The sequence below is a fragment of the Tribolium castaneum genome, chromosome 9 (assembly GCF_031307605.1).
Source record: "Tribolium castaneum strain GA2 chromosome 9, icTriCast1.1, whole genome shotgun sequence".
Classification (NCBI taxonomy): domain Eukaryota; kingdom Metazoa; phylum Arthropoda; class Insecta; order Coleoptera; family Tenebrionidae; genus Tribolium; species Tribolium castaneum.
This window is the reverse complement of record NC_087402.1, coordinates 11,270,250-11,292,897: the sequence shown is the minus strand read 5'-3', so window position 1 is coordinate 11,292,897 and position 22,648 is coordinate 11,270,250. Positions and strand designations below refer to the sequence as shown.

General features: G+C 31.6%; 2 protein-coding genes across 2 annotated transcripts; both read right to left on the bottom strand.

The window, feature by feature from the left end:
* Positions 1-1,407: 1,407 nt before the first annotated feature.
* Patsas (patsas) lies at positions 1,408-7,954 on the bottom strand. The gene is made up of 4 exons (XM_008194638.3): positions 7,618-7,954; positions 7,032-7,572; positions 1,799-2,533; positions 1,408-1,750 (listed from the first exon to the last, which is right to left on the bottom strand). Exons 1-4 carry the CDS (start codon positions 7,719-7,721, stop codon positions 1,565-1,567), a joined length of 1,566 nt encoding a protein of 521 aa, XP_008192860.1. The 5' UTR covers positions 7,722-7,954; the 3' UTR covers positions 1,408-1,564.
* Positions 7,955-17,830: 9,876 nt separating this feature from the next.
* On the bottom strand, positions 17,831-21,642 carry Tcjhamt (juvenile hormone acid O-methyltransferase). Its single transcript, NM_001127311.1, has 3 exons — positions 21,284-21,642; positions 18,071-18,351; positions 17,831-18,024 (listed from the first exon to the last, which is right to left on the bottom strand). The coding sequence occupies exons 1-3, from the start codon at positions 21,640-21,642 to the stop codon at positions 17,831-17,833; spliced, it is 834 nt and encodes a 277-aa protein (NP_001120783.1).
* Positions 21,643-22,648: the final 1,006 nt, after the last annotated feature.

Sequence of the window (22,648 nt, the reverse complement as noted above, 5' to 3'; positions counted from 1 at the left end):
AAAAAATAACGAAGAAAATTGTAGACGATTAAATTTCCTACAAAAGGTCCACAACACTATATCTCTATCTTCAACGATTTAGGTATAAATTAATTTTGTGTTACTTGACCACAGGGAGAGTTAATCGTAATCAGATTACAATGTAAGTAAATTAATAACTCAATTGCAGATTAATCTAATTACGAAGTAATATGATCACTTTGTATTTAATTACATTGTAATTACAATTACTTTTTAATTAGCTGTAACAAATTACACATTAATTCAATTGAAAAGTAATCGATTAATTAAATGGTTAAATGAGGTATTTAAGTTTGAATTCCAAAGAATCTGTCAAATATGCATATACCATAAAATTGGTAATGAGCTCTTTGCTGAAAAATTAAGAAACACGTGTTTAGGTTTTTTAAAAATTTTACGATCCTGAAGGAAGGAGCGTTGTTAAATAGAAGTTAAAAATTGTATAAAAATTAGTAATTGTTTTAAGTTAGGTATATTTATAAAAATTAGTGTTTGAGGTTTCGGTTAAAACTAAAAAACGCATGTTTGGGCGTTTTGGAAATTCCACCGCTAAGGGGGAGTAAAATAAAAATTCGTCATTTTTTAAGTTAAATCAATGAAAATTGGTATCTAGGCTTTCTCAAAAATGAAGAAACGTGTAATTAATGTTTTTCCAAATTTCACCCCTAAGGGGTTAAACAGAGGTTAAAAATTGTATAAAAATTCCACCCTCCTCCATAAAACACGTGTTTTTTAATTTTTCAGTAAAGGTCCCAATACCATATCTCTGAAAATATATTTAATAAAAAAGTAATTACTATTATGTATAATGTAATTGTAATAAATGTAATGTAATAAAGTAATCAGATTACATTGTATTTAGATTGTTTTGTAATTAGATTACTTTGTAATTAGTTACTCACATTACTTTAGTAATATGTTACAAAGTATCGAATTACAAATTACAGGTTAATTATAATTATTAATTATTAATTAGATTACATTTTGCCCAACACTGACCACAGGTAAAATGACACAAATCCGTCGCTTGAGTGTCTTTGAACGTCCTTAGGGCCTAAACCGTTGCAAATAAAGATATGGTCTTGCAAACTTTTTTAAAGAAAATTTAATTCTCTACAACTTTTTTCAAAACACTTTTCTTGTATCTCTAAGCGTATTTTTTTCTCATGTTCTTATGAAAATTTTAGTGGTTAGTTTTTCTCAGTCTATCAAAAATGCGGAGTTCAACATTTTTGCATTTTTTCCAAGTAATTAGTGGATAGTATATTTCTCGACGCGCCCTCATTTTACTCTGCTGTACTATTTTTTTAAGTTCAAAAAATCCTGCGATTTTGTAACTCGTTTCGTCTCCTAAGTTCTCCGTATTTTTGAAAAATAAGAAATCGGTTTTCTGATAAAATTTATTTCATATAATAAATACAAGATTTTGCATTGCAAAAACCAAGCCACTTGAATAAGTGTAGTCAGCAAATAATGTCTATAATACAGTGGAAAATAGCTATTTTGTGGTGACATTTTTCTTACAACTATTATTTCTTGTATATCATATATAATCGTAGCCGTAATCGTCGTCATATTCTTCCGGTGTACAAAAAAAGAACTCGATTAGATTTAAGATAGGTCCTCTTGAGAATGGATTAAAATAACGCCCCCTCTTGTCCCTCAAATAAGGATAACGTTTGTAATTGAACATTTCGTTTGTGGTCAAGTTCATGCAAGCGTGTAAAATCTGTAAAACCACAATTAGTTTCTAGTTTTAAGTAATTTGGTTACTCACCGAAGTACACGTCAGAATCCAACCTAATCCTGAGAAAACGAACGCTTCAAAAAGTCCCAAAATGTACAAAATGCCGAACCCTTCAATGGCTATGCAATAAGTAGCGAAATAAATCGTAAAGGAGCAATTAATAGCAACACTCATAACGAAAAGGAAGAACCAAGTTCGATTCCTTAAACCCACACAGTTGTAAATGAAGGGACAATGATGATCAAAGTAAGAAATACACCGGTTGCAAATTCGACAGTGTTTGGCTCTTAAAGGCCTCAAACACCGACAAGTGTGACAGAGTCGGTTCAAAACCGCATATCTCTTCTTCCATTTGTCGTAGTAAGGGATTTGTTTGATTGCTCGATGGTAGGAATCGGTGTTAACCGGGATATAGCCTGGGTTTTTCCGGTTTGCGGTTATCCAACATATCCACATGACAATGTTCCAATAGATGAAACAATAGTGAGAGCCTCGTAGAATGTTCCAAGTGATGGGGATACACCGAATTACGTACATCGGGTACCCCCAGAGTAAGACTGAACACATGAAGAACACTAGTGGCGCTTTCGAATTCCCTGCTTTTCCGAACAAAAGACCCCAAACTTCGTTAACTGGAGGAAACCAGCTTGAACGGCGTTTCTTCTCCGATTCGAGGACTTGGACAATGTCGCTGTGGCGGTGGCTTTGGGCTAACATTAAGGGCGTTTTGTCGTTCTTATCCAAAGGTTCCAAGTCAATATTACTCTAAAAACACCAAATTCGGATTACTTTAAAAAATATTTCTAGAGCACGAGTATTTACTTCACTTTTTAAAAGTCTTAATCTAAAATTAAAGAAAATAAAAGCTGTTTAACTAAGTTAAGTCTAGCACTATACATTTGTGAATACTTTTTTAAGGTAAAAACGGATTTTTTTTGGAAAATTTCACTAAAACGTTAAAAATAGATTATTTGAACTAGAGATACATTTATTTATGAGTGTTATTTTAGTATTCTTCGAGTCTTTTTGAATTAAAAACTAAGATTTTTTCGGAAAATTTTCACCAAATCGGACAAAAAAAAACACCGAATGAGATCGAAATCCCAAAATAAATAGAAATTTATAATAGTTTCTCTCAATGTAGCTTGCTTTTGAATGAAATTTCGTTAAAACTTGTTGAAAAATCACATTATTAGAGAGTTTAGAGATATTACATAATTCTCGCCTTTCTTGAGTGTTTAGTACCTATAACTCTTAGGCCCGATTTACAGAAAGCTTCATCAAATTTTAATGTTAAAAGTTAATAACGCGAATAGACCATTCAAATTGGCTCAATTTCGTCACGTGGTTCGTTCATCACGCATTTAATTGCTAATTAAATTAATGACGCTTCTATAAACCGGTCCTTAGAGCCAGTTTACAGAACATTTTAATTGCAATTAAATTTTAATCGCGATTAACTTGACATTTGTCAATGCATTTTAAATGGCAACTTAATTCGAATTCGAATTTTGGAAATTACCAATAAAAAAAAGAGTTTATTATTTACGTGCTAAGGGCCGGTTTATAGAAACCTTTGTTAAAATTTAATTCGTTATTAAAAGTTATCAACGTGAATGGACCAATCACATTTTTTCAATTTGGTCAAGTGATCAGTTAATCACGCATTTAATGGCGAATTAAATTAATGACGCATTTATAAACGGTCGTGGTCGAATTGGTTCCCAATAATCTCTATAAGTATAATTCTGTAAAAGGTAATGGTCGAATTGGTTCCCGGGTGATGGTCGAATTGGCTCCCGCATGAGCAGGTAGGTAAAAAGGATTAAGCCAAATATATGTTAATATTTTAGATTTAAAGCTTGTAGAAATGTTCAAATAATTATTTTCTTGACACAAAATCCAACAACAAATTTCATTTATTCATGGCTAACTGGTTATTTAAAAAAAGGAGAATGTAATTTTTTAAGCCCAATGCTCTCCTGTAAATTTCGTAAAATGTTTCGTCAAGTAATGACTATTAAGACATCTCACATGATGACGTTGCGTTCTTTATTATATCTATTAATACTATTAAAGCATCTAAATGGAGACAATTTACAAATATAATTTTAACATTTTTCGACATAGTACCCATTATGTTCTATGCGCCTTCTCCATCGTTTTGGAAGTACTTGAATACTCGAAGAAATATTTATCCACAGCCTTTAAATTGTTAAAATACGATTTGTTTTTGAACGTTTTGGAACTTGTAAATTTGTTCATACACTTACAAACGCCATTTCTGTTATCATAATACTTTAATCTGTTTACCTGACCTACCTGACCGATGGGAACCAATTCGACCATCCCCGGGAACCAATTCGACTATAATTAGAGAGGATTACAGAATTTGGGAACCAATTCGACTCGTCCCTGAGTCGATTAAAATTGACAAAATTGTGCGATTTTGCGATGTATTGTCCTAAATTACTTAATAATTGAGATCTGTTTCAAAAAACAATCTAAATCTAAAAAAAAATCTTTTAAAATACGAATAAAGTAACACATTAAAAGAATTGAATTGTTTCGTAAACCGTTGTTTCGACGACACTCCAATTTTTTTAACATACAGCGTGCTCAAAAACTGGCGCACCAACTCAATGGTGTGTGGTAGAGAACTGGTTACATATAAAGGTAAAAATAGTAAAAAAATTCTTTGTATTAAAGTTTTTGATAAATAACGGATTTTAGATAAATGATATGTGGCAACGTTGTCTAACAGTCATGATCGCAATAGAATTTGAGCAACAATAAAAATAAATTATTTTTGAAACGGTATCCTAGGAAATAATTCCCAGTGTTGGCACATCTACACATTGTGATTTTTTTGATGAATTTTAATTTTTTTAATTTAAAAAAACTGCTAAAATCTGATAGTAAATTTAAAAATAATTATTCATCGTTTTGTTACGGATCGATTACCTAGTATGAAACATGAAAACATAAAAAAATAATGAAAACTAAAGAAGTTAACACAATAAGTTTGTAGCTCCAGATTTTTTAAAATATGACTTTAAGAATTTTTTCAACATTTTTCCCGTAATCTGCACTTGCTTCTCAGTAACGTACCACTGAGTTGGTGCGCCAGTTTTTGAGCACTCTGTATATATATATATATATATATTTCTTTGTAGTTTTTTCAGCTGATTTCGTCAAAATTTCTTAAAATAAGTGAGTTTCCGAATCAGAAAAAAATTAAACCGAGAAAGTTAGATATTGTTAGAAGACACCGAAAAATCATAAATTTAAATCTTAAAAAGTCACCCAGTTATACAATAGTAAATGTTATTTTATCCTTCTTCGAGCCTTGTTGGTGTAAAAACTATGTTTTTCAAAAAATTATTTAAAAGATCATCTAACTAGAACTAAAATTGATGTTATCCTATCTGTATTTAGATCGAGACTGATTTATTTTGCAAACAACCCAATGTGAAAATAAAAAATAATGTTAATTTCCTTCGATTTAGCTCGTCTATGACCGAAATTTCATTAAAATCCGCTGACAAATCGTAACATTTAGTCGAAAATCAGATTCTGTTTTTGAATTAAACCAATAAAGCATCAAATTAGTTAAAAAAATTGCCACTCCTTGTCTAATATGATGTAAACATTTCTGCAGCCAAAAAATGATACCTGATGGTGTGATGAGATAATAAAAAAAATCTTTTACGAGATAAGCCACTTAGAATTGTGTAATTAAATTTTGAAAATCTTTGAAATTATTACCCTAAATTCTTCTGAAATAGTCATAAGTAAATATCTAGCTCAAAAAACAGTCTAAAACTAAAAAAGATCTCTTTTGAATTACGAACAAAGTAATACACTAAAAGAAAAATTGAGTCGCTTCGTGCGTTGCAAGTTGGACGACACTCATATTTATTTTTAATATTTTTATATTTGTTTCTACTTTTCCCGCTTTATTTCGACAAAATTTCTTGAAATAAGTTAGTTTCAGACTCAAAAAGGAGTTAAACTCGCTCAGAAATATCGTAACTTTTATTGTTTTGAGAGTGTTTTCATATAATTTTCAAGACACGTTAGTATTTCAACCAGAGAGAGTGAAAGAATTTTTTACAAGAAGAATAAATTTTGGTCAAAAATAGTTATTTCTGCTTTTTCATTATAAATATGTCTTAGAGCTAAAAAATCTTAGTGTTTCCCCGAGATGTCGCTAGAAGAATCCAAAAAAATCACCAGTTTAAAATCGAAAATTATGCCTTTTTTAACACATGATTCAGTAGAGACGCAATTTTATTACGAAAGTTATTTAAAAATAGACCGAACAGTCAACCAATTATACTAAAATTTTAGTGTCATTTTGTCAACCAATTATACTAAAATTAGTGTTATTTTGTCCAAGCCTTGCTGAGGCAAATACTCAAGTTTCTTAAAAAAAATTCCTAAAATTGGATGAAAAATCACTGAAGATCAAAATTGATGTTTTCCTATCTTTTCTAGATCGTGACTGATTTATTTTGCAAATCACAAAATAAATGGCCACTGGTAATGTTAGTTTTTTCGATTTAGCTTGTCTGAGCCAAATTTCGTCAAAACAGATCGAAAAATAATAGAAAATTTGGTCGAAAATTATGTTTTCCTTTGTTGGTCAAAAATTAGTGTGCTAATTAGTCGATTATAATTAATTAAATTGTGCAATTTTCTCAATTATTGTCTTAAATTTCTAAATAAGTGAGTATCTCTGGTTCAAATTAGGTCAAAAATTACATAATTTTTGCCTTTTTTGGGTGATTACTATGTTACATACGTTTTTATTATCTACAACTCCTAATCTGATCTGATAATAAAAAAAATATTGTTTAGTTAGTATATTTAAGAGCCAAATCGATTCAAATTGATTAAATTGTGTAATTAAAATCTGCAATTTTTTGTAATTTTGTAATTTGTAACGATCTAAATCTATAAAAGAATTATTTTCAAATATAAAGACAGTAATACATCAATGAAAAAGAAATTTGGGTCGTTAGTTCGACAATGTTAAAGAAATGTGTTTTTGATAATTTGATTTTTCTTTGTACCTTTTTCGGTTTATTTGAAATAGGTGAATTTCTGTTTATGATCAGAAAGAAACTAAACTCACTCAGAAATATCGTAGCTTTAATTGTTTTCGAGATTGTTTAGATGTAATTTTCAATAGATTTTAATAATTTTCATTTATTTCGTTGTATTTTTTGTCAAATTTTCAAGAAAGGGTATTGTATACCTTCTCGCAGAGAAGTTTGACACAGGTGACACTCCCCGAAAGACACGCCAAGTGCAGAGGAGTGGACCCAAAATGATCCGGTTTTTGCAAATTAGCCCCCGAGTAAACCAACAGCCTGATCAAATCCGCATGTCCTTTATAAGCCGCCCAATGCATTGCTGTGTCCCCGTTGATATCAACCAAATGATTCAAAGCCCCCATTCCCAGTAAAAACGCCGCTGTTGCCGTCCTCCCAAACATGCAAGCCGTCATCAACGGAGTCAACCCTTTGAAATCAGCCGCATTCACCCCAACCCCTGCTTGCAGCAAAACCTGGACCACGGCTGCATGCCCCTTGCGACAGGCCCAATGTATGGGCCTGGGGCCCTGCGTCCCGAGACATGGCAGGTCAATGGGGGCCCCCCTGTCCACCAAATACCGCATGATCTCCACACTGCCGTCCAGAGCGGCCCAATGGGCCGGAGTATAGCCCCATTCATCGCGCTCTCGCAGGATTTGTGTGCCGAGGTTATCGACGAGTTCTTCGATTTCGGAGAGTTCGCTAGAATTTAGGGTTTTGACTGGTGGTGGGTTAGGGGTGACTTACCCCGATTTGACAACGTCGAAGATGGATTTGTGCGAGGGTTCGGTGATGTCGGCTTCGGTGGTGTCGTTGACGGTGGTGGCAGGATGGTCGGTGTCTGCGACCATGTTGCAGGAGGTTTGGGGCAAAGCCCACACGCTTCGGGCAGTGCCCGGACTTGGAAACACTTTGCAAAGCGTTCTGACGACTGTTTACCACTCCGGTGTAAATTATTTATGATTGATTTAATGCAGATATTTGCGTAGCGTGCCAAGTTGTTTCACTTGGGTATTGATTTTTAAGGAGCGCGCGCAAGGGTGGCTCAAAATCAAAAATTTCGACTCAGTTAAAGTGGGCACAACTGTTATTAAAATTTAAAATATAAAAACTCAGAACAAATGGAAAAATATGCTTATCTCTCACATTAAATAAATTTAGGGCCGGTTTATAGAATGTTTTAATCTTATGGTATTATTTATCAAAATTCACCTGGTGATTATAAATTGCAGCAATGGTCATTATGACCATGATTATGAAAGTTGCAGCGACGGCCAAATCTGGGGTCTAGGTAACCTAAGTAAATTGAGTAGAGCAGCCGGCTGTGTTTTGAGACAAGTACACAGAGCGAATTCGGAGACTCATTTAAAGGATATTTAACGAATCAATATTGTCTTGTGAGGATATAAGTTTTTCGACTTATATACGCTCTGTATTCATATTTGCTTGTGTACGACTGCACATTTTTGGTTCGCTGTTTGTCGATTAAGCGTAATTCTATGGCTCATTAAGCGATTCCCTAAATTGTCGAATGTGGCTTTGACATTGTTTTTATGGGACGAGTCGAATTGGTTCCCAGATTCTGTAATCCTCTCTAATTATAGTCGAATTGGTTCCCGAGGATGGTCGAATTGGTTCCCGTCGGTCAGGTAGGTCAGATAAACAGATTAAAGTATTATGATAACAGAAATGGCGTTTGTAAGTGTATGAACAAATTTACAAGTTCTAAAACGTTCAAAAACAAATCGTATTTTAACAATTTAAAGGCTGTGGATAAATATTTTTTCGAGTATTCAAGTTGTACTTCCAAAACGATGGAGAAGGCGCATAGAACATAATGGGTACTATGTCGAAAAATGCTAAAATTATATTTGTAATTTGTCTCCATTTAGATGCTTTAATAGTATTAATAGATATATTAAAGAACGCAACGTCATCATGTGAGATGTCTTAATAGTCATTACTTGACGAAACATTTTACGAAATTTACAGAAGAGCATTGGGCTTAAAAAATTACATTCTCCTTTTTTTAAATAACCAGTTAGCCATGAATAAATGAAATTTGTTGTTGGATTTTGTGCTAAGAAAATAATTATTTGAACATTTCTACCACCTTTAAATCTAAAATATTAACATATATGTGGCTTAATCCTTTTTACCTACCTGCTCATGCGGGAGTCAATTCGACCATCACCCGGGAACCAATTCGACCATCACCTTTTACAGAATTATACTTATAGAGATTATTGGGAACCAATTCGACCACGACCGTTTTTATCCGCACCACGTGATTATTTGAATTTATAATTAGAGTAGGTTTTATTAGTTTTTGAACTTGTATGAAAACGCTGATTATCATAATTAATCAAGCTGAAGAGTCAAATAAAGTTTCAAACGATAATATTCAATTAGAAATTTTTTTTTTCTTTCACTCTGCACTAATTTATCAAACACAAAGACAAAAAGCCGCCTACTCTAATTATAAATTCAAATGATCGCATGGTATTATCGATTAATAAATACTTCTAAGCGTATACTAGGCGTTATAAATACAAAACGATTAATGTGACTCTAAAAAAAATATAGAAACACTTTTAACTGCGAAAAACGTATCAAAAAACACAAGCTTCTGATATAAAAAAGAGAAAACCTGAACTTAAATGAAAAATGAAGCTTTTTAACGCTAATTTATGTAAAAACATATTTGATTAATAATCTTTACCAACAAAAGTGATCGAATTTGTTTGATGTTAAAATGGTTAAAATTATAGTTTCTTAACTTATTTTGAGCAAGGTATTTGCACAACTATTAACTATGATTGTCATCAACAATTTTAAAATCATTTTCACTTGTACTGTTAATTCATTTTGTGAGCAGATTGATTTATCGACATTATCAAAGAATTTGCTTGCATATTGAAAAACCAAAAGCAGTTTCACTTTTGGGAATTTACTATTCCTAAAATCCGTTTAAGTATATTGCTTTCATACAATGTTATCCTAAATTCCTGGAGAATCTACCTAAATATACTTAAATTTCTATTTCCTTTCATTCATTCATTTACGGAAACTCCCTAAATCTTTAAGGGGATTATAGACAGCCTACGGTCTTTCTTACAATGGGCAGTAGGAATCGAAAATTTTTGGAACGAGTCGAATTGGTTCCTAAATTCGGTAATCCTCTCTAATTATAGTCGAATTGGTTCCCGTCGGTCCAGTAGGGCAGATGAACGGATTAAAGTATTATGATAACAGGAATCGCATTTTAAGTGTATGAATAAATTTTCAAGTTCAAAAACGGAATGTTGAGGTAAAATCCATAGCCGAATCTCTTCGCTAAGTTGAAAAATGTTAAAATTGTTTTTGTAATTTGTCTCCATTTTGATGCTTTAATAGTATAAGGGTGCATAAAATTTAAAATTGACGGATAATTTAGAGTAAATTATGTAAAACCGAACTAGAACTCTAGAGCCAGAACCACATTTTTGTTTGATGCTTGACACATATCTAAATTCTCACAATCTTTTTTCACGGAGCACATATAACCCTATTTGTGAGAATTCAATCTTTAATGCCCAACGTAATCGAGAAAAAGGAAATGCAATGGCTATCGCAAATTAGTAAACTAAAAACGGTCAGAGCAAAATGAGCTTATTTGCAGAACTTTTTACGATATTTACAGAGAACTTTGGGCTTACAAGATAACATTCTCCTTTTTTTAAATAACCAGTTAGCCACGAATAAATAAAATTTTTTGTTGGATATCGTGCGGAGAAAATAATTATTTGAACATTTCTACCAGCTTTAAAACTAAAATATAAACATATCTGTCACTTGGTCCTTTCTATTTACCTGCTCATGCAGGAGCCAATTCGACCCTCACCCGGGAACTAATTCGATCAACACCTTTTACAGAATTATACTTATAGAGATTAACGGGAACCAATTCGACCACGACTAAAATTTTGATAGCAACCGTATTAGATTTGGTAACACGTTTTGACTATCTAAAATGCTGTTTTAAATAGGAAATAGAATACTTAGAGTTTGGAAAATTTCTCCTTAATGAGGGTCGTTTATTGTCATAATCTCCAGGTACCTACTGTATAATGTATGATACTGTTGTTCAGGTAAAATTCTGCCTTCGCTGCAGCTTTCATGCGCTCAATTCACCAGACTTACACCCCCGGTTTCTTAAACGGTTTATGGATAGATAAATTTTGTCAGCTGGATAGTTGCGAAGATAGCCATAATCTGATTGATGTTTCTTTAGAAATTATGGAACCGATAGAATTTATCTAACGATAACTCGTTCAAAAAACCGGGGATTAGGCGAATATGTTGTTACTTTTGCCTTTTGCCTACTTAAGAAAGTTATTTAAAAAAAATAGGTGTTGCCGAAATTGACAGAAAAATTACCAAACTACATCGAACTGTATAAAGTGTTCCAAGTTTTGCCGAGGCAAAAATAAATATTTCTAGTCGAGTAAAAATAGTTATTTATTGCATAAGTGTTTTATTAAGAAAGCATTTTATCCACGCAAGAATGTTTAATTATGAAAGCGTAAGCCCGAATGTTTAAAATTCTTAAGTGGATAAAATGCGGCAAAAACACAAATGCAATACAACGTTTTATCTACAATCACCACATTAACAAAATGGAAATAATCGAAGTTAAATTAAAAATATTCGCAGGCTTTATCTGGTAGTCATAATTACTAGTTGCTATGGCAAAAGTGGATAAAGTGCCCTATTATCCACTAGTGGATAAAACTTAGTGTGGATAAAATTCGAATTATTATGTGATTGTGGATAAATAAATTAATAGTCTTAGGACCAGTTGATAGAAGCGTTATTAATTTAAATGGCGCATTCATAGTGTCAGTAGGTCATTACTCAGTTTGATTTTTGGTCTAAAAGTCATCAAAAAGTCTCACAAAAAGCTGAAAATTTGAATTTAAACTTTCTACACACAAAAAAATGTTATATTCAATGCGATTATAAATTTACTAAAATCAAATGATATACAGATATACAGAGTGTTTCAAGTTTTATGGCCGAGGCAAAAATAAATATTTCTAGTCGAGTAAAAAGTAAATTAATTGTCTAAACAATAGACAATTTACAATTTAACAATTTACGCTACCATTTGATACTTTGATATCTCTCAAAAGATATTGCTGTAAAACTAATTTTTGTAAGTTATTGACTTATTTTTATATGGTAAAATTCCTTTAATTTTAAAATCGTAATTGCTAAAATAGATTCATGCAAAAGTCGATAGCTTTTGAGTAATTAACAATATAATATTGGAGATCTAAAAGCTCGAATAATTTATGCGAGACTTTGTGGTATTCGGTGATGAGGTTAAAATTTTTTGACAATAGACTCTTTTAACCCGGAAAGATTGTAAACATCATAGCAAACCTTTTTCTATTGTCAAGAAATACTGACCTGATTACCAGTTACCACAAGGCGCGCCATAAGTTACTGGAGTTTGTGGATCTTCAGTATTAAAACGTTGTAATTACTCAAAGGCTATCGATTTTCGCATACGAATAGTTCTATTTTAGCAATTACGGCTCTAAAATTTAAAAGAATTTTACCATAAGAAATATACGGCAATATTTTGAATTTTTTTTCTAAAACTGGATTTTAAAGGCACTGGCAACTTATTTTACCTGTTTTATGTTTTAACGAAAATTGAAAATATTGTTCATTCTATATCAGTAGGTTTTTTTCAAAACTTTCTACAGTGAGAAATAAGCGAGATAATCGCTTCTAAAAGAAGAAATCGTGACGTCACAACTGCCTCTCATCAGTCATTACAGAATCCTCTTATCACTGAACTCTCTCAATCACCAAAAACCTGACAGATATTTAAACATTTTTCACAGATTTTCCACAAAATCAAAAATTAACTACTTTCTAAACTTCTCTGTGTTCTAAATTTTGTCTTGAACTTCTCGAAAACGTTTTGTCAAGTTTTGATAAACTCTATCACTGTCACTTAAAAGTCAAATACCGTTTGATCTTAATATTGGACCAAATGCTCCATAGGCAGTTAAGACGTCATAATTTCAACTTTAAATAACTTGAGTTAGGAAGTAGATATAGAGAAACGGTTTTCACTACTGTAATAAGCGTTTTCAGTACTCATTACTCAGTACTCATCATTTAAAACAAAGTTGTTTTTTAAGTTGCCAATGCCTTTAATGTCTCACAGCAACACCTTAAAATTTTAAAGCAATATCAAGATATCAGAAGCGTACTTAATTCTCTACCGTTTACGACCGGTTTATAGAACCTTCGTTAATGTAATGCGCAATTAAATGCGTGATTAACTTATCACGTGACTAAATTGAACCAATTTTACTGTTCCATTCGCTTTGTTAACTTTTAACAACGAATTAAATTTTAATGAAGCTTTTTATAATCCGGCTCTAAGGGTTAGTTTATAGAAAGCTCAACTAAAGTTAATTGCGCTGCTAAAAGTTAATCAAATTGCTTCAATTTGGTCATATGATCATGGTCATGGATTTAATTGCGGATTAAATTAATAACGCTTCTATCAACTGGTCCTAAGACTATTAATTTATTTATCCACAATCACATAATAATTCGAATTTTATCCACACTAAGTTTTATCCACTAGTGGATAAATAAATCCATGACCATGATCATATGACCAAATTGAAGCACTTTGATTAACTTTTAGCAGCGCAATTAACTTTAGTTGAGCTTTCTATAAACTAACCCTTAGAGCCGGATTATAAAAAGCTTCATTAAAATTTAATTCGTTGTTAAAAGTTAACAACGCGAATGGAACAGTAAAATTGGTTCAATTTGGTCACGTGATAAGTTAATCACGCATTTAATTGCGCATTACATTAACGAAGGTTCTATAAACCGGTCGTAAACGGTAGAGAATTAAGTACGCTTCTGATATCTTGATATTGCTTTAAAATTTTAAGGTGTTGCTGTGAGACATTAAAGGCATTGGCAACTTAAAAAACAACTTTGTTTTAAATGATGAGTACTGAAAACGCTTATTACAGTAGTAAAAACCGTTCTCTATATCTACTCCCTAACTCAAGTTATTTAAAGTTGAAATTATGACGTCTTAACCGCCTATGGAGCATTTGGTCCAATATTAAGATCAAACGGTATTTGACTTTTAAGTGACAGTGATAGAGTTTATCAAAACTTGACAAAACGTTTTCGAGAAGTTCAAGACAAAATTTAGAACACAGAGAAGTTTAGAAAGTAGTTAATTTTTGATTTTGTGGAAAATCTGTGAAAAATGTTTAAATATCTGTCAGGTTTTTGGTGATTGAGAGAGTTCAGTGATAAGAGGATTCTGTAATGACTGATGAGAGGCGGTTGTGACGTCACGATTTCTTCTTTTAGAAGCGATTATCTCGCTTATTTCTCACTGTAGAAAATTTTGAAAAAACCTACTGGTATAGAACGAATGATATTTTCAATTTCCGTTAAAACATAAAACAGGTAAAATAAGTTGCCAATGCCTTTAAAATCCAGTTTTAGAAAAAAAATTCAAAATATTGTCGTATATTTCTTATAGTAAAATTCTTTTAAATTTTAGAGCCGTAATTGCTAAAATAGAATTATTCGTATGCGAAAATCGATAGCCTTTGAGTAATTATAACGTTTTAATACCGAAGATCCACAACCTCCAGTAACTTATGGCACGCTTTGTGTGTAGCGTAAATAATTCTCTGTTGTTTAGACAATTAATTTACTTTTTACTCGACTAGAAATATTAATTTTTTCCTCGGCCATAAAACTTGAAACACTCTGTATATCTGTATAGCATTTGATTTTAGTAAGTTTACAATCGCATTAAATATAAAAAAAAATTGTGTGTAGAAAATTGTCAAGAAAGCTTAAATTCACATTTTCAGCTTTTTGTGAGACTTTTTGATGACTTTTAGACCAAAAATCAAATTGAGTAATGACCTATTGACACTATAAATTCGCTATTTTCGATAGTTTTTGAGTGTAAAGTAATAAATCACTAAATTTTGTTGGAAATTACATTGTTTTCACTTTATTTCTTGTGTCTCATTTTGAAACAAATACTATTTTACTAAAATTTCTCTAAAAACATACCGAAAATAAATCAAATTAACTCAAAAACATTGTTGAATTTTCCTTTTATGTAAGATCTTGATAAGAAAAAAACAATAAATTACCAAATTAAGACAATGTTTACATTATTTATTCTTGTTTTTTTGTGAGCGTTTTTTCAAACACGCAATATTTGATCAAAAATTGGATCAAAAATGACATTGACCAAGCTTTTTCCAAACGTTTTTCTTTAAATAAATTAGTTCAAGAATAGTGGTGTTATTTTGATAAATCACTAAATTCTTTTGGAAAGTAAACTATTTTTATCAATTTTTACTTTATTCGCAATTAGTCGCAATTAGAAATAATCATTTCGTTGAATTAAGCCAAGAATGATGTTATATTTGTTTCTTCACAGTGTTTTAAGTCCTTTTTAAAGTCTTCTTTTTTAAATATCACTAAACAAACAAGAATGTGGGCGAAAATGGCCCGTTTTATACAGGCTTTATAAACCCCACATTGGAAGTATTGAGATTTCTAATAATCATAGTCATCTGAAAATTTGTGTACAACCATAATCTTTTAGGTCTTGCTCAATGAAAATTTTCAAGATGGCAGCACATCCAGTTATATCGAAAGTCCCTATATTTTTTAATTCGTTTTTAAATTACTGGAGTTATTTTAAGGTAGTTCTCATAAGCTATCCCTATACCTAAATTTAGCCGTTTACAAAATTTTTTTGGATTCGGAACTTCCAGTTCAAAAATCGATAACCCTGTCATTTTAAAAAAAATTGGAAATATTTTTCAGCTCACTTGAAAGAGGAAGCCTAGATCTATCCTTTGGTGTTTTCAAATATCTAAAAAAGAATAACAAACTTCAAATTTTTAAAGTTATGTTTGCAGAAGTTTAAGCACCCATAAATCATTTTTTCAAATGAAATGCCAAAAGTTTTATTTCACTAAATGGAAGAAAATTTAATTCTCCATCGATCTGTATTAACATTCCCTAATTTATGTTTAATAGTTTTCAAGTTACAATAACTTTTTGTTGAAATTGACAAATTCATTAGCCATAGGTTTGCTCTCACAATTTGCCATAGAAACGAATAAAAAAATGTGAGAAATTAAAGTTTTTTAGAACCAATACATTCAATATTTATCTTATTTTTAGAGGATGGATAACACAATTTTGAACAGAGTTTATCGTTTAAGTTTAATCAGAAATATTTCTATGACAAACTATACAAAAATAGTTGTGGTTAATAAGAAATTTCCTACAATGACAAAAAAAACAACATAACTTAAAAACTATTTCAGATAGGTATAGGGAATACTAATACAGATCGATGCAAAACAAAATTCTCCTCCATCTAGTAAAATAAAAACTGGGACGTCCCATTTGAAAAAATTAAGTTATGGGTACTTGAAATTGTCCAAACTTATACTTTGGGGTTATTAGTTTCATTTTCAATTTTGAACACACTGAAGAACAGTGAACAGATATAGGCCATCTTTCTTAATACTCTAAATATGATTTCGAAATCTCTAAAACTAAGTGAATTACCGATTTTTGAAGTGACCATTATTTCAAAAAAAGTGAAACTTAGGTATAGAGAAAGCTGTTAAAAACTCTCTTAAAATAACACAAAAACTCAATGAAAAAGATAGCTTTACATTTAAAATAAGAAAGTTAATAACGACTTTCGGTATAACCGAAAGTGCTGCCATCTTGAAAATATTTTTGTTAAGCAGAACTCAACGGATTATGACTTATGACATGACTGAGCAGATAAATATCTTTATTAGAACTTTCAGTACCAATGGGTAAACTTGGCTAGTTCACAAACTAGCTAAGTCGTTGGCTACTTTAATAGAAAACGCAGTTTCTATTACAATGGCGGCTACTTTGTAAACAAACCAAAATTTTTGACTAATTTCCTTGAAAGATAAAATGGAAATTTATATTTGCATTTCAGTGACTGTAAGTCCAACTTATCGTAAGTTTGGTAAGTAACTAGCTAAAACAGCCATTGTTTGTTTGTAAACCCGACCTGCTAAATCAAAAATTAAAAGATCTCATAACCTCAGTTTATTTACTAATAGCAGAGACAAGTAGTTAGCCAGCGAATTGGTTAGTTTGTCAACTAGAATTGGATATTTTGTGTTACGATGAAGTGTGGGTGGTTTTCATATTACCCAGAAAGCTTTGAATGAATAATCTATAAACTATTCAACTAGAGCTACTTTATATTTCAAGTAAATTATCCAATATTCTTGTCTAGTTTGTAAATTAGCTTCAATTTTAGTTGAAATTGTGTTTTCTATTAAAGTAGCCAACAGTTTGGATAGTTTACAAACTAGTCAAGTTTTACACATTGGCCGTAACATAACATATAGGTACTATTCACCAAAGCATCTTATGCATCCTCCAGTAATAAGAAACAGTAAAGTAATTAGAATTTTTTCATCTATAAATAATATAAAACGACATTTTATCTAAACATTTGTTTATTTAAATTTTTTATATAAAAATATTTTAGAAAATATCATTCCGTAAACCATTCCTAATAATTTGGCAAATCTCTGAAATACATGGGTAAAAAAATACAACCAAATTTTTTGTTACCGATGTAATTTAAGCGATTTACCGGGCCCTACTCTGTTTATAGAATATACGTAAATAAAAAAATATATAAAAAATAAACCAATTACCTTAGAGTAAATATATAACTATAAAGCTACGATATCTAAAGATAATTTGTACTTATTGAGGTTCAGTACGTTGAAACTAAGAATAATAAATAAAAAAATAATTCTTAAAAATATAATAATTTGTACTCGTCTTCCTGCAACTATTCTTTCTGAAATCAGACCGGTTTCGAGGCAAATGTAACGAAGAGTTTGTACGGCACGTGTATTTTCTCTTCATTGTCGTTATTGTTACACGTTTCGATTGTGATCGTCTTCAGTTTCCTGACCTCTTTGAGGTAATCCTCAATGTAGGTGTCAATTTCGTTTTCAGGCAGTTTTTTAATGAACGGATTCACCGCTGAAACCGATTCTAAAAAAGAAAATTATTTATGAAACGGCAACTAGTATTTCGTTACTTGACAAAACTGAAAAACTGGGAAAAGTGTACGAGCGATTCTCCACTCGACACAAATGCGTAATAAACCCTTCCTTTTTCAGCAAATTCTCCAGCTCGGTTTCAGGATCCTCCGAATGGTGATAGGGCGAGATGTATTTTTTTAAATTGTTCATGTATGGCCCCCATTTGTTGGATTTAGCCATTCGTTCGTAAATGTCATAAATCGGGTTGCTGGCAAGGAAAGTCAGGAGCATTTCGCCCCCCGGTTTCAGCATGTCGAATATGTTCTTCATGGCTTGCCTGAAATTATCAAATATTTTTTTATAAATTTTATTATCAAACATAATACAGGGTGTTTGAGCATTGCGCTCACAAATTTTAACCACTAAAAGAATGCGTTATGAAAAATCAATTTGAAGGCAAAACAAATTCCGTACCAAAAATAATTTTTACCATTTTACCCCTCACGATTTTCACGAGGCGTTCAGTGTCTCTCCCCTTGTTAGGTGCAAGTAAAATATCAATGAAAATAAATTGCATTGAACGTTGACCGTGAACGTTTTTATACACAAAAAAGGGATAACTTTGTGCACCAAAAAATTATCAGATGTTTGTGCAGACGTTCGGTTAGTCAGTCGCAATCCCGCTTTCGAGTAAATTCACGAAAAAATGTTACTTTTGACGAGGTCTATTAGTGGTTAAAATTTGTAAGCTCAATCTACAAACATCCTGTATACAAAGGAAAGGGTTGCTTAATTTTTTTTTTTAAATTATGATTAAATTAGAGGCATAGATTGACTGAGTTATATTGCGGTTATAATATAACGTTATATAACCGCAATGCACAAACCTAACCATTAGTTATCTTAGACTAAGTTTTTATGTATAACGCCTGCCTATGGTCATATTTGGCGTACATAACTATGATTATATCTAGCGTACGTATATAACTTTGGTTATATGACAGTTATAAAACTGCCATGTTTGTCATGTAATGTAGCGTTTGCTTGATTCATTTTATATATCAGTTATACCTAAGCATGATTACAATATTACGGTTATATTGGAGTTACATGGATTTATTAATTAATTTTAACAAATTTTTAATTAGAGTAAACTTAGAAATCCAGAGAGTAAGATAAGATTCTATCATTTACCGTGGTCTAACTAATCTGATCACCTAGTAGAACAATTAAATTAGTTTTAATACCTAAAAAAAGTAGTTTTCTAGTTCCATATTTGTCATTTTACCCAAATTAGGACTAAAGCTACAACATTTCATAACACGAAATTCACAAAGGTAATGAATTCGTCAAAGCTAAAGCAAATTATTCCAAGAACATTTTTTTCTTACTTTCTTCCTGCCGATTATATTAATGCTACAATGCTCTGAGAATTTGTCCAAAATTAAGAAGACTGGTAAAAGTTTTAGAAGTTATTGAATCAGCTGTGGAAAAAAAATTAAGAAGTCTAGATGATTCTAGATCCTACAATTACATTATAGTTATTAATAATACGAGGGCTGTCGTTATGCAACGAGCGTATGCGAGACCTTTAAGCGTTTTCGCATAAATGTTATTCAAAGTTTTTTGTTGTAACATTTTAATTTAAAACACGTTGCTATGAGATGGGAAGCGTGTTTTAAAATAATGAAAACACGTTGCTATCGGAAACGTGTTTTAAAATAGTGTTTATAATCTAGGATTCAGATATTAAAAAGAAGGCTTAAAATGTTACCAACAAAAAAAATTCGCTAAACCGAGAGCAAATTCAACAGTAGTTAGTATTTTTTTTAATTTGAATTTAATTTGAACATTAAAAAATATGTCATTGTAAAACAAATTATTGAACACAAGTTTAATTTTTGAGTGATATACAAGTGACAGATCGCTAATAACAGTATTTTCGAAGCTAACTTAGTTACTTTCCAAAAAATCCAAAATTATATTTTTGGATTTTAATTTTTTTTTAATAAAAATAAAGGGGTAGACGTTATACACTACAAAATTCAGAAAAAAAATTTCTTTAAAAAATTATTGAATTATTTTGACCCTTCGTGTCATTTAAAAAAAATAGAGTTGGCCTGGTATTTTCAATATACGTAAATGATGGAAAATTGAATCAGTTCTCAGATGATAGAATTTAAATACTTTTAACTGTTTTCCAAGTTTCAAGGTGCTCTGTTAGACCGTTCTGAAATCCATACTTTTCAACGACCCTGTATAAGACTGTATGTAGGTTACAAAAAAAAAAAAAAATTAATAATGGTGATTTATCAAGAATACATTTTTTCCAAATTTATTTTTAGTTTTCGAGTGATTTTTTCAGAACAGTGGTTCTATAATAATATTATTGAATTAAAAGTCAATCATTTTAAAGCATAATGTTTTACCAAAAAAATCTCCGTAAATGCTGCCATTTAAAAAATTTTTTTTGAATAACTCGAAAAAAATTGTTCTTGAAGAAATAATCACATTTTTAAAGTTATTTGATGTACGAATTAGTTTTTTCGTAAGGTACATAGTGTACCTTACAAAACAAAACACAAAACGTATGGTTTCATGCTTTTGCCCAATAAGTTTGTTACTTGGGTGAAATTTTAATCATTTTCCTCAGTGTTTTACGGCGGTATTAAATAACATTTTTGAAACTGATTTACAAGATACATTCTTCTACTTGGGCTGTAGGGGGAGAAAGTCTTTTAAGATTCGGTCATTGCTTTATTTAATTCACAAAAAAAATTTGAAAACTGAAAAAATTTAATAAAAATCTGGTACTATTTGAAAATTCTTTCTCATTAACAATATAAGTTTTAAAGGGAAAAGAAAATACTTTTGGCCCTGTAATGCACTCTTGGGAATAAAGAATGTATCCTGTAAATCAGTTTAAAAAATGTTACCTAAAACTGATGTAAAACTCAGTTTTCGGAATTTGTTTCTGAAATCAATAAAACAATAGTTACATTTTAAGCCCGAGTAAAAAAATGTGTTCTTTAAATAAATTTAAAAATTGTTGCTTATTACAGCTGTAAATCGCTGAAGAAAATTAATGAAATTGGACGCTTTTTAGCTCTCTTAATCATAGTCTTGAACATGCTTTTTTAGACAACTCATTCGCGATACATTCCTGTGGATATCATATTTGATAAAAGTGTTTCGTCCGATAAGCGAATGAGTGAAGGACGACCCTAATTCGGATTTTAGACAATAAGTAAATTCAAATCGATACTCACCTCTGTTCCACCACCCAATGCAAGCAATAAAACGAAAAAATATGGTCGAAGTATTCGTGAAATTCGGGCGGAATTGTTGCCGAAATATCCATTTGTAGGAAATCGATTTTCGGATCGTTGCACTGATTTTTCGCAAAAAGGACCATTTCTTCGGAGATGTCCGTTCCGACGAATTTGGCGAAATGTTTGGGGATTTTCGGGAGTAAAAGCTCGAATATTACATTACCGTCACCCGAGCCGATGTCTAAAATATTCGCGTTGGGCTTCCACTTGATGAGTCTCAAGTAATTGTCGATTACAAAAGACGCATCGTTTTTTTGCAAACCGCTGTATTTTGAGTACAGTGAGGCTTTGTTCATTTTTTAAAGAAAATAGACCAAGTGTTTGGTGTCAACTAACAATTGGGTTTTGGTCCTCCGAAGCTTTTATAACTTCGAGAGGGGCGAACCAGAATTTAATTTTCAGTTTCAGCGCATCTCAAACAAGCCTGACGAGAACAGACACTGAAACATTCCCAGAAAAATCCAACACGATTTTTTCGTAATTTTCAAGACACAATTCGGACGTTCCTCGCAAATCGATCGTCAGGGAATTACCACAGAATCACTCAATCACACGAAATTTTCACCAAAAATTTGCAAGCACTGTTCTCGACGTCAGAGAAAAAACACAATTAGTTTTTGTTATTTAAAAATTGCACCTTTCACCTATCTTTCAGTGTTTTTAACAAAAGGCGGCTATTTTTAGCCGCTTTTTTGCCTTAGGTGGACCCAAAATGTGTTTATAAATAAGTGAATGAACTGACCACTACAACATATAAGAGTTTAGGACCCACGAATTCAATCCAACCGGTCATCCAACTCGGCTAAAAAACAAACAAAAAATGGGCATTTTCGACAAAAAAAGTAATTGTGTCTGGTCAGGGCTGTTTTAAATTCTTCTCCCTATCTCAAACAAAATCAAAACACGTGCAAAAATAGTCAAAACCGAGACGAAAACCAGTTCTATTTCATAGGGGTTGATGATGTTTTTGTCTAGGTGGGGTGAGGGGTGTCTATCAAGACGGAACCACTCTGCATTAGAATAGGATAGGTTAGTTACAATAAGTTCTTCAACCCCGCGGTCACCTTCAAGCTTCCAAGTTGTTTTGCGACAAGACAAGAGCCGAATATTGTCCTTTATGCGGTAAAATGTGGACACAGATGCGCTTAAAAACATTACTCTCTGACTGAAATTCCGATAGAAAAGAATGTTAATGACCTTTCTCAAAATTTCTCTTTTGGTCACTGAATGTAGGTGAAAATGGGGACTGTAGCTTTGGATTTGTTTATTTCAATAGTGGACCAGGATAGACCATGACCCTAT

Bases quoted from the DNA above. Each gene is read 5' to 3' on its own strand.
- Patsas (XM_008194638.3), bottom strand. From the start codon at position 7,721: ATGGTCGCAGACACCGACCATCCTGCCACCACCGTCAACGACACCACC. The intron at 7,573-7,617 runs GTAAGTCACCCC...CCTAAATTCTAG, and splicing joins TTCGACGTTGTCAAATCGGG to CGAACTCTCCGAAATCGAAG. The intron at 2,534-7,031 runs GTATACAATACC...TGGTGTTTTTAG, and splicing joins TCAAACTTCTCTGCGAGAAG to AGTAATATTGACTTGGAACC.
- Tcjhamt (NM_001127311.1), bottom strand. From the start codon at position 21,642: ATGAACAAAGCCTCACTGTACTCAAAATACAGCGGTTTGCAAAAAAAC. The intron at 18,352-21,283 runs GTGAGTATCGAT...TGATAATTTCAG, and splicing joins CATTGGGTGGTGGAACAGAG to GCAAGCCATGAAGAACATAT. The intron at 18,025-18,070 runs GTAACGAAATAC...TTTCTTTTTTAG, and splicing joins CAGTTTTTCAGTTTTGTCAA to AATCGGTTTCAGCGGTGAAT.